At 30.9% G+C, this 12259-nt stretch overlaps 2 protein-coding genes across 2 annotated transcripts; both read left to right on the forward strand.

Annotated features, from left to right (window-relative positions):
* Positions 1 to 983: 983 nt before the first annotated feature.
* Positions 984 to 4313, forward strand: LOC114376059 (F-box protein SKIP31-like). Its single transcript, XM_028333973.1, has 9 exons — positions 984 to 1302; positions 1460 to 1669; positions 1839 to 1912; positions 2311 to 2386; positions 2632 to 2742; positions 3132 to 3306; positions 3426 to 3547; positions 3695 to 3755; positions 3854 to 4313. Exons 1-9 carry the CDS (start codon positions 1225 to 1227, stop codon positions 3922 to 3924), a joined length of 978 nt encoding a protein of 325 aa, XP_028189774.1. The 5' UTR covers positions 984 to 1224; the 3' UTR covers positions 3925 to 4313.
* A 2950-nt stretch (positions 4314 to 7263) lies between these two features.
* Positions 7264 to 9318, forward strand: LOC114376608 (glycine-rich protein A3-like). Its single transcript, XM_028334794.1, has 3 exons — positions 7264 to 7414; positions 7905 to 8224; positions 8740 to 9318. Exons 2-3 carry the CDS (start codon positions 7942 to 7944, stop codon positions 8985 to 8987), a joined length of 531 nt encoding a protein of 176 aa, XP_028190595.1. The 5' UTR covers positions 7264 to 7414; positions 7905 to 7941; the 3' UTR covers positions 8988 to 9318.
* The last annotated feature ends 2941 nt before the right edge of the window (positions 9319 to 12259 follow it).

Raw genomic sequence — 12259 nt, forward strand, 5'->3', positions numbered from 1 at the left:
AAATATTATTTTAAATTATGTGCTACGTTCTATTCAACAAAAAATAAAAATAAATTATGTGCTACATTCTAATCCACTTTGACATGAATCATATTGTTTGCGGTTGCAAACAAATATAAACTAGTTGTTTTTAATAATGTTTGCCTCTACAATTTCAAAGGTCATTAATTACTAATTTATTTTAATTTATAAATGTATATTTTTAAAAAACTTTTAAGTATGATAATTTATTTAAAGTTTTAATGAAATTATGAGAATCTATAAAATAATTTATTATATACTATTTTCTTAATTATGTTTTTAATCCTTTAAATTTGAGCAATATTTTTTAATCCTTTAAATTTAAAATTATTTTTTTACTCCTTCATATTCTTTTTAATTCCTTTCAACAGCACAAGTAAAACATGAAATAAAAAGTCACAATTTGTGACAATTTTTTATGGTTAAAATTTGTTTATTATTTTATATTTTAAAGTATATTTCTGACGGTTAAAAACTATTATAATTAAGTCAGAAAAAAAACAAAAATCCACCAATAGTTCTAACTTGCTTATATTAAGGTAATTCTAACGGTTTCAAACCGTCATAAAATCATACTTTAAATATAAAATATAAAATTAAATTTTGATGATAAAGATGTCAAAAATTATGAATATTTTATTTGTTATTTGACTCATAATTTAAAAAAGAACATCTTACCGGCATTGAAAAAATTACTTTAAATTTAAAGGAATAAAAAAATGATATATATATTTTTTATTTAAATTAAAAATTATGAGTCTCTTAATTCTTTGAATCATATTGTGTGACTGATACAAAAGAAACTTACACAAAATGAAAATTGATCCCAAATTCTTCTATTAAATACATTCTTCTATCTGAATGTAAAAGAACTTATGCAACAACTATAATATCTACTAAGATAGTATTTTTTAACATAAATCATAAATACAAAATTATACTATAACCTTTTTTACCAAAAAAAAAAAGACCGACAACTTTTTCAATTCCGAAGATATCTAGATTTAGCTAGGAAAAGATCCGAGAAAATCCAACCGTCCATTCTGCTTTGCATCTATCTCATCAAATCACCTATCCTCTTTTGCCGCTCCCTTCTGATCCACAGCCGTCCTTCAAATTCCGGCCGGCCAATCTGCAATTCCGATTTTCCTTCGATCTCTTGCGAATCCCCTTTCTGCACCTTCCTAGGGTTTCATTGACAACATGACTCTTTCCGATGACGAAGACGAGAATCTAGCTCAATTTCTGGAATCAGAAGTCCTCTCGGAGGTCTCTGACAAGGTATTCCGATTGTTCATGATTTTAATTTTTTGTTTTCGCGTGTTAAATGGTAGATTAGGGTTTTGATTTGGGGCTTTGAAAGAAAAGGTTTGTTTTTTAATTGGTTTTATTGGAAATGGTGGCGTGGTGGGTTTAATTTGAGCGGCTGTTGTTGCAGGAAGAGGAAAATGTGGAGGAACCGAAAGCAAAGAGAAAGCGCGTGGAGGAGGATGAGATTACTAAGCAAAAACAAAGTTCTGATTCATCATCTGCGCCCAAGAACATTGTTGTCAGTAATGGGGTGGTGCTGAGAAGGATTGAGACTGGTTATTTCAGTCAAATCCCACCTGAGCTTTTCAATCATATCCTTAAATTTTTGTCCTCCGAGGTTACCTCTTGGCACTTTTTTTTTGTGCGCGTGTGGAAATGTGTTTTTTTAATAGTTTTTAACTGAGAAATCCCTTTAATTGTGGCTCTCTATGTATATGGATTTTATTTTCTTGTCTGCCTTGGTAAATGAATTAGCTTAGCTGACTTTGGTTTTGTGATGGGTGCAGGACCTTGTTTCTTGTTCCTTAGTTTGTAGGTTTTTGAATTATGCTGCATCGGATGAGGCATTATGGCGTCGCTTGTAAGTACATATTGTTGTATTACTTTTTGCTACTCAAAGTTGAAACTTTTCAAGTGTTGTTGACATGATATTTGTTTGAGATTTAGCTTCAGATAGGATAGGTTATATGGACTGGTTTTTGAATTATATATTGTTTTGATTTGGGAGTTGATCTCAGTCAATTAGCCAGTGTTGATGTTCTACTTGACTCAGGAGTGCCGGTCCCATATCTGCTGGGTATGAGAGACGGAACTCCCCCATTTGAAGTGGAGGCTCCCCCCTATTTTATCAGCTTGGCTTTGAGGAGTTGGTTCTCCTCTATTTCAATAGTTCTTGTTATTTACGTTTCCTTGTTTAAAGATATGTATTAAAATACATGAATCTTATTTATGCCTATTGTCATGGTAAAATTTGTTCAGGTACTGTATGCGATGGGGCATTCTTCCCCCTACAAGGAAGTTAAGGGAATGCCCATGGAAAAAGTTATACATTCAGGTGTGTGCACATTTTACATTTCTGTTTGTTGTAGTAATGTTTCATTTTTCTCTTTTGTGCATTCATCAATTGGTGATCTTTGGGTGAGCATGCTGATGGCATTAACTGAAAGTCTGAAACACATACTAAACTCAAGTGGTTGAACCCATTTCAAACTTCATTTTCTTGGAAACTGAAATGGAATTAGTCAACCTTGCTTTGTGAATTTATTTGTGGATCTCACCTTTTGTGCTGTCATTATGCAGCGTGATGGAGAGGACATGGTTGAACTTGTTAGAAGCTGCCAAAATGAGTTTAAGGAGTACTACATTCAAATGCAAGCAGCTAAGCGAAGTCAAGCACCTCATCCTTCACAGGTAATAATGGAAACTATCATAGTGTGGAAATATATACTGATATATTTAGACCTTTCAGCTATCTCAAAAACAAAGGTAGATTAACATATAACATTGATTGTCCTTATACAACTTTCCATGCTTCCCAGCCGTCCCTTCTTTCACATGAAGTGGGGAAGAGAAAGGGATAGATGTTAATTTTATATAGTAAGCGTATTTGCTTGTGCTCTTAGTGTATCTATCCTAATTGATATTTGTAATGTTTTGCTAATGTTGTGTCACAAAGTAAATTTGTATCTTCAATATTATGACCTCTTTTAAGTTTTCATCTATTTGCTTTTTTTATACCTCTATAAAGTAGATGCCTCTTAACCATTTCTTATTTCTCCCCGTATATTTTGCATGTGAAGTTGAAGGACGATAGGATAATCCTTGACAAAACATTAGCTGATCAAGTGTCATCATGGAAAAGCAGCAGGGGTCTAAGTGATACAGTGGTGACTGATCATGCTTGTTCTGGGGAAACGTGCTCTTACTACCATATTGGAGATGTATTTATTTGTGAGAAGACTGGACAAGTTCATGGTGAGAAACATTAACTATGACATGCTCCTTTGTGCTTTAATTACTTAAAGAATTTTTTAACATTAAATTTTAAATCTTTTGGTCTGGGGTAGAGCTTATAATTTGCATTTATTTTGTAGTTTGTGACGATACATGCAGAGAATTAGTTATGGATCCCACAAACGGGCTTTTGGTCTGTACAATATCAGGGCACTGTTTAGATAGATTATTGTCACCTTCGGAAGAAATGGAGCCTGATACTGTAAGTCTGAAAGTCCTCTGACATAATTTTGTATATTGTTTACTGTAAACTTAAAGTTATAGTTAAACTTATTTATCAAAATTAAGTTAATGTCAGTTTCTATATAATTTATCTTCCTCATGGTTTCTTATTCTTTTGAAATTTCAGGAGCAGCAGCAAGGTGGTGTGGCTGATGAGGCAGAGCCATTTATGGGATCTGGCCGTTTTGGTAAACTTGTCTCTTTGGCTTTGGATCCCTTTTCTTTTGAGGGGAATCAGCTTGCACCTGCATCTCATTATTCTGACTCATCTTATCCATTTTAACAGCACGAGCTTATTTGCTGGGATACAATTGTGCTGATGAAAAGGAGCTTGAAGCTACTTTGAGGTTTTGCTGATCCCCACTTTGAGCTCTTCTAGAGTGGATGATCCTATGTCTCATCATTTACCTATTAGTATCTAACATTAAATATTTTGCAGTTTCTCTTGGTAGAAGAATATTTCCTTAGTCTCAGTTGAATTTCAGTAGTAACAATTTCTTTTCTCGTTACTGCAATTGTTGGTTCTTTATGTTACAAAAGTGATCATTGGTGTGACATTTTTAGATTGGTATGCACCAAAATGATTTTGTCAATAGTCGTATTACTTGCTTCCCACTCAAAGGCTTAATTGCGATGTACTACCTATTGTATGAACATAGGTGACTTTGGCACGTATAGTTTTAAATTTTAATTGCTTAAATTAAGTATTTGTACTTTTCAAATTAATGAAATCTAATTTATTCTTATATTGGTATTTTTTTTATCCGTTGAAATTGAAGACAATATCAGGGATTTACAATAACTTATACATCATGTTGAGTTAGATATTTTTGACAATCTTATATTAGTATGAATTATAATATTTTTATATATATATATATAATTTGCAGAGTTAGTCCCTCTATTCAATTTTTTAATTACGTTCTCAAAGTTTTCTCTTATCACTTGTTTGGCGTTACATTATAATTAGTCAAAAGACCTTAGCTCTTGTTTTTCTCATGTAGTGAAAACACTCGAAAGTCACCAATGCATTTGTGGTAAGTCTATCTGGAACGAATGCACCACTTTTTTTTATTAAGAAGGTAGTAAATATTTTATTGTTGGCGGTTGCGCTCCATTATTGATAGTATTTTTTTTATAAGCATTATTGATAGTATTTTTTTTTATAAGCATTATTGAGAATATCTAGAGCTAGAATTATCTTATCTTGACAAAAATTTCAAAAAATGTAAAACAAAGTTGAGTACAATTAAAACCTGAAGCTTGTTTTAGGATGCATATGATAATGATAATGATGTGGGTAAGAGGTAACTAAAATGGAGAAATAATTTGATAAAACTCCTGGTTTGCCTTCTTTCTCTTCAAATACTCTTCCCACCTCATATTTAATCTTTGTATTTTGTTTCTTTTTTTTTTTTGGTGAGAAGCTTTACTATGGAAGAAGTTACAATGTGTTTGGATGGGTGATAAGGACCCAAATCACGATGTTTCATCATGATTTTTCACAACAATGAAGAGTAGCTTTAAGGCAACCATGATTTTTCAACGTGATTCTATGTGTCTTTAAACACACATTTAGTACATGCTTGGGAATGCGTTAGAATCATGTTGAATGAAAAAATACACTTTCTAATGCAAAAATTACAAAGCAGAGGAAGAGTTATTTTCGCGTTGCATTTAGGAGAATGCAGACACAAATGCACTATAAGCTTTTGCATCTTTTGAAGAACTTGACGTGGAAATTAAGTAAATAAGTGTGTTTCGAACACGTATGCAAACATATAAGTTCATATAATTTCTTCCTGGTTAAGTAGTTCAATTAGCTTTCGTTGGCTAGCTTCCTACGCACCCATTTGCTATCTTTGAAGGATATCATTTTTTTTCTTCTTCATGTCTCCTTTATTCATCTGAGAATCTGCCAAAATAATTCTTCACCCCATGCCTCCAAATTTGCCCCAACACGAGCCATGTTCTTAGGTACATTTCCACCATAAGCCATGAGTTATAGATCACTTCTTTACATTCCTTATCAAGCCATACTTGTTCAAATCAGTACAATTTGTTTTTTTTTCTCCTTTGCTTTTTGTCTAGTCAGATTTGATACACATGACTCTTTCCAGGTCTTCAACAAGGACTATTTGCCAAAACACATCCAACCTCTTTTCAATGATATCAGGTGACTTTCTCCTATTAGACCTTGTAAACCCAAGTCGGATAGTAGGCAAGCATCCACCACTTCTTAAAATTGTGAACAATAAAACCACATAAAATCAAGGGAGTATTTCTGAGCCTCTCATATTATTATATATAAGAATCAGATACCCTCTTAATAAAAATAAAAATCGCATTATAGCGGTCTAGTTTCTCTTTCCCTTGTTATATATATAAATGGATTCCCTAAATCAAGCAAAATCGATATAGAAAAAAGAAAGTGATAGCATAAATATTATAAATTTTTTCACTCTTAAAAGTAAGATTCTCAATGAATTTATTCACTCGTACAAAACGTTACATTAACTTTTTTCTTCAAAGAAATTTATTCCCTTTCTTAACAAAATTTAAGTATTTATTTCATATCCACTCAACAAAATGATGTATCATTAGCCATACTAATCTGAGATTATAGCATGCATTAGTAGGCAGAATTAGGGGCATTCGTTTTTTTTAAGAGAATTAGGGACACTCATAACCTATACAATCTTGAAGTAAAAAAAAAATATACAATCTAATGAGAAACAAAAAAAATCCAAAGAATTGAAAATCAAACAGATAAAAAAAATGAAATATTTTATTGCATTGGATTGGATTTGGTTTTATTAACCGATCCAATTCAATCCAGCTCATGTTTTTTTTTATTTCTTATATATTTACAAAACTATCACATAATTTATACGTATTAATGAAAAAATTATTTAATTAAAATAAATTTTTTCTTTCAAAAAGTTAGTTTCAAATATATTTCTCTTAAATTTAAACTATAGTATATGTTTAATTAAATAGATTTTTTCATAAATATATATTAATTAAATATTGATTTAATTATTTCTCTTAAATTTGATTAAATATTTATCTTCAATTATATTTGATTAAATATTTCTCTTAAATTTAAACTATAGTATATGTTTAATCAAATATTGCTTTAATTATATTAACATTTTTCCGCTCATAAATATATTTTTTCTTAAATATTTAATCATTCAAATCAATCAAAATTAAATGAGTATTTACAAATCATCACTCAACTAATATTCTGTTAATTAATTTATTCTTTAAGATTTTCAAAGTAAAAGTTTAAACATTTTAATGTATGGATATGTTTTTTATTATTAATAAAACAATTACATGACTTTTTAAAATATTCATAATTTATTATTTTTATTTTTAAAATGTTTATAATTTTATTTTGCCATTAATTCCATACATAAATTCCCCGTGCAAACAAAAAAAAGTTTTAAGGAAAAGGTGAAGCAAGTAGCAGGTGGCTTTCTAGGTCCCATCCCCTAATCAATAAATTTATTTCCTTAAGTAAGGTAACGTGTCTGTGCGTGTTTTTTTTTTCAGTATCCTGATCCTTTTTTTTTATATATTTTATAGAATATATCCTGATCCTATAATAATCATCATAATCATTATTATCGAAAGTGGGAATTTCCACGTGTCGCTCTATGAGGGGTTCAAATGCATGCCTAGACGCGTCGCTGCCGTGTAACGCTAACTCGTTTCTTTGGCGCTCGTTCATTCATCAATAAATAAAACGCACACCTCTCTCCTCTGTTCACAATAAATCCCTATTCCAATTCCAAATTTTCAGTTTCTTCCTCGCTTTTCTGCAAAATCATCTAAATCCGTGAGTTTCTTCTTTCTCTTTATCCTTTTCCAATTACCCGTAACTGTCCAATCGTTCAGTGGAATATGTTTTCTACCTTCTTGATCTGCATATGAATTTCTTCCTTTTTTATTTTTGAAGAAAACCATTGATTTTTTTCTTCTTCTTAAATGTATGTACCAAACCAATATGTTGTATTTATGTGTTACATTTCTGTTGATTCATAGACCAACCAATGTTGCTTTATTATAGTTTATAATTCAATTTAATAATTTCGAGATGCTTAGGTTAGATGATATGGTTTCTCCTGAAATACATCACCTATGTGTTCGCAATTGTTTAGTCAATAATGAAAACAAAAGTTCTGCTTTTGCATGCAAGATCAGCTCGGGGATTGTTTAATATTTATGGCTTGGATTGGAGAATGCCCATTATATTGTTATTTGTAAAGCTATGCGTGATTTTTTCCTCGTGGTTGTGTAATCAATGTGTTAATTTTTTGAATTAGCAGGTTTCTGATCCTGAATCATCAGTTTTTCCCTTGAAAGATGGGAGGTGGCAAGGACAAACACAATGAAGAAGAGAAAGGAGTTTTCTCACATCTGGCTCATGGAGTAGCTCAAGCTGCTCATGGTTACCCTCCAGGGGCATACCCTCCACCTCCTGGGGCATACCCTCCTTACCAAGGGTACCCACCTGCTCATGGCTACCCTCCACAAGGTGGCTATCCTCCGGCTGGTTATCCCCCTGCTGGCTATCCTCCTGCTGCTGGTGGTTACCCCCCTGCTGGTTACCCTCCACATGGTTATCCTGGATCATCTGCTCCACATGGTATGATTTCTCGAATTTTATTCTTCATTATTAAATCTTTAATCAGCAACACTAATTATTACAATTCCGTTGTATAACTCTTGAAACTACTTTGGGCTAATGGTTTAACTGGAACTTTTTGAGATTTGAGATACTGGTGTTGGTGTCTTCTAAACCAGTATATAATACGTGTGATTTACGTTGCAAATTCCACATCACATGCGGATTGTTTAGCCTTTAGCTGAAAAAAAATCATAATTAGTGAGATTTCTAACTTGAACCTTTGGTAAATGGTAAATGGTAATTAGATTTGTGAATGCATTATCCCCTCATTTTTCTCCTCAATTGTTATCGTAGTTTAATTTTGTATTTATTTTGGCTGTCATCTATTATGTTTGAAACTTGCTATGTGTTTATATGATTGTATTTTATTCAAACTCAGTTTACTTGTGCATTGCCTATTGGAAAGTTTTTTCTGCTGACTATATTTATAGTAACATGGTTGAAAGGATCTAACTTAAGTGATTTGTCATTAGGATCTCATGCGCCTGGGCACGGCGGTATGGGGGCATTGCTTGCTGGTGGTGCTGCTGCGGCAGCAGCTGCGTATGGGGCTCACCATGTTTCCCATGGCCATCATGGATATGGTGCATATGGAGGATATGGACACATGCCCCATGGGAAATTCAAACATCATGGCAAGTTCAAGCATGGAAAGTTCGGCAAGCATGGGAAATTTAAGCATGGGAAGTTTGGCAAGGGTATGTTCAAGAAGTGGAAGTGATGATATTATATTAATTTTCTGTACATACAAACCGCGATTCTGGATGCTGCTGCACATTGCTTTTATAATAAACTCTACTTTGTTTGATGTCCATCTATATTTTGGTGGAACTCTAGTATTTTTTTTTATAGTCAAAGATGTATCATCCCGTTCATATTCTATTATTCTAGAAAGTGCTTATTCTAGAAAGTGAACGTCAAATAGATGATGCTCTGGATATTATGTGCGAGCTTGCAGTTGCTTTAGAAAAGCATTGACTTGTTCATGCCTTTTCTGTTTTTTTGCTTTGTATACCATTTTTAGTTTTAACCTTTGTTGGCTTTCTTAGACAGAACGGAGTCATCACATTCATTGTCTTTATAGTCTATACAAGTCTCCAAATACACGTAATATAATACACGTAATATGTTTTATAGTCGTTCATATAAAGACTTTACGTGTATTTGGAGACTTGGATGTATAGACTATAGTGTTCTGGTGAAAATATTTTTTTGTTGGAGACAGTACACTATTGGTTCATATTCAACATAAAAAAACTTGGATGTTGGGCTAAGTGACAAGTCAAAGCCATGCTTTCCTGTTGTCTATGTAAAATTTTTTTCTACCCACTGCTTAACAAAATGCTATTTGAAATGGGATACTTCAAAAGGGTTTGATACTTGACACGACCTTTTTCTTGTCATTAATTAGTTAGATTCATATACCTTGTTCTTGAACCCCCAATCCTAAAAGTTTTCTAAGTCTGAATTTTATCCAACTAAAATTTCTATCTTTATTCTTAATCAAATTTCAATCCTTAATCTTTTTTCAATTGTTCAATTTTTATTCGAATTGTGATAATTACTTGGCCAAAAGCGCGGTCCCTAGTAGACAATCACAACAACAAAGTCTGATAGGTGAGTAAAAATATCTCTGAGATGGAACTATAAGTTTTTTAGTACTAAAACAATACCTGCAATACCGTGCACTTGCTCATACATTCAATGTCCTCCTATTCCCTATAGCCCAAACCTCCTAATTAGTAGCAAGCTTTTGGCTAAATGGCTATGGTTTTCCATGGACAAGAATCATTGCAATTTGACTTCATTGCAATTTGGCTAAATGTCATAAAGACAAGCAATTTAGTACTAAAAAAAATAGTTAATAATTTATAATTAATTTGTAGTTAATTATATATATATATATATATATATATATATATATATATTTTTTTTATTGTAGTAAGGACTAAAATACAAATTACAAGAATTAAAAAAAATCATTTTCAACTATAGGAAAAAAAATTAAAATACAAATTATAAGTATTAAAAAGATCATTTTTAAACTAAGAACTAAAAGAGAATTAAAATGTAAATGATAGGGACTAAAAAATCATATTCTAGAGACTAAAAAATATGTGAAATTAATGAATAATCTAATCTTTATTTAATATTTTTTTTTAAGTGTAGTTTGATTTGCAGTTAATTTTCATTCAGCAAGAAAAAAAACTTGCATTTATTTTTGTCGTATGTTTCATTAGTTTAATATTTGATTTTTTAAAAATAAACTAAATGTTTACTATAAAAAATTAAAATATCACTAAAATTAATTTTTAACTCATTTATGATGTAATTTTAATATATAAATATTTTTTTATTGATTTAGGATAAATAAAATTGAGTCGAGATTACAATCACCTTTGATCAGCTTTTGCCCAATTTCAAGGCTCTAACTCCAATTCAAGAGATTCATTTTTTTCTTTTTATTTTCACTAACATTTTGATTTACATTAGAAGAAAAAAAAAAAGAATCTGTTCAAAATCGGATTCGAAAATAAAACCGATCCAGAGACCCGATTTCGGTTGCATGGTGGAGAAGTAACCCTAATGCTATGCTATATGGTTTTCTGAACGTTCTCACCACACGCCTCCTCTCTGAAAGTTTTCTAAGTCTGAATTTTATCCAATTAAATTTTTTATCTTTATTCTTAATCAAATTTCAATCCTTACTCTTTTTCTAATTGTTCAATTGTTATTCGGATTGTGATAATTACTTAGCCAAAAGTGCGGCCCCTGATACACAATCACAACAACAAAGTCTGATAGGCGAGAATAAATAACTCTGAGATGGAACTATAAGTTTTTTTAGTACTAAAACAATATCGTGCACTTGCTCATACATTCAATGTCCTTCTATTCCCTATAAACCAAACCTCCTAATTAGTAGCAAGACATGCCGAAGCTTTTGGCTAAATGGCTATGGTTTTCCATGGACAAGAATCATGCAATTTGACTTCATTAAGCATTTTATATTATCTTGGCTCAGTGTCGGACGTTCATACTATAGGCTCCTAGAGGCTGATCGAAACTCCCAAGCATGCTTTATTCATAATTTATACATTGTAACTCCTCCAAACTGTTTTGGCAAGATCATTGTAGCCCAATTAACTGTTTGCACTTTCCCATGCCCTGAATGATCGCCCCAAATAAAGGCTCCTTGAGTACTTTGAATCTCCTGAAGTATTAACTCTTGGGGAATAAAGAGGGTTATCATCGTGTAAATAGGCAAAAATTGATGAATTTAGATGATTATTTTTTTTTTTTACTAAAATCAATTAAAAAAATTAAATATACAACTTGACAAAATATTTAAAAATTATGAATTCAAATATACAACTCTCAATAAAAAAATCCTTTGAGTTTAGTTTCTTCACATTGTAAAATGGGCTAAAGCAGGTTTGGTATTTTATTTTAATAATGAGTTATTTAATTAAGGTATAATTACTTTATTCTTATAATTTTATCATTTGTACTTTTACGTCTTTATAATTTTAAAGTGGTTTTTATAATATCTATAGTTTACCTTTTTTTTTTTTTTAGTCCTTATAGTTTTAAAGTGGTTTTTTGATGTATTTTAATTTCTTTTTAATTCCTATAATTTAAAAGTAATTTTTTTACTCTTATATTTTATATTTTAATTCTCTTTTTTTCTTTATCATCAAAATATGAGTAATACTATCAATTGTAATTAACTACATATTAATAAGTAATTTGTAACTAATTTATGGTCAGATAATTTGTAATAAAAAAATAGTTAATAATTTATAACTAATTTGTAGCTCTCTCTCTATATATATATATTGATTGTAGTAAGGACTAAAATATAAATTACAAGAACTAAAAAAATTAAAATATAAATAATAAGGATTAAAAAATCACTTTTAAATTAGAGGCTAAAATACAAATTGTAGAGACTAAAAAATATGTAAAATTATAGAAATCAAATGAATAATT

The sequence above is a fragment of the Glycine soja genome, chromosome 11 (genome assembly GCF_004193775.1).
Source record: "Glycine soja cultivar W05 chromosome 11, ASM419377v2, whole genome shotgun sequence".
In the NCBI taxonomy this organism is placed as follows: Eukaryota; Viridiplantae; Streptophyta; class Magnoliopsida; order Fabales; family Fabaceae; genus Glycine; species Glycine soja.

What these genes read in the sequence shown, in the direction of transcription:
- LOC114376059 (XM_028333973.1), top strand. Translation starts at nt 1,225, where the DNA reads ATGACTCTTTCCGATGACGAAGACGAGAATCTAGCTCAATTTCTGGAA. An exon ending in TTAAATTTTTGTCCTCCGAG is followed by an intron (nt 1,670 to 1,838) that starts GTTACCTCTTGG and finishes TGATGGGTGCAG; the next exon opens with GACCTTGTTTCTTGTTCCTT. An exon ending in AAGCACCTCATCCTTCACAG is followed by an intron (nt 2,743 to 3,131) that starts GTAATAATGGAA and finishes TTGCATGTGAAG; the next exon opens with TTGAAGGACGATAGGATAAT.
- LOC114376608 (XM_028334794.1), top strand. Translation starts at nt 7,942, where the DNA reads ATGGGAGGTGGCAAGGACAAACACAATGAAGAAGAGAAAGGAGTTTTC. An exon ending in TGGATCATCTGCTCCACATG is followed by an intron (nt 8,225 to 8,739) that starts GTATGATTTCTC and finishes ATTTGTCATTAG; the next exon opens with GATCTCATGCGCCTGGGCAC.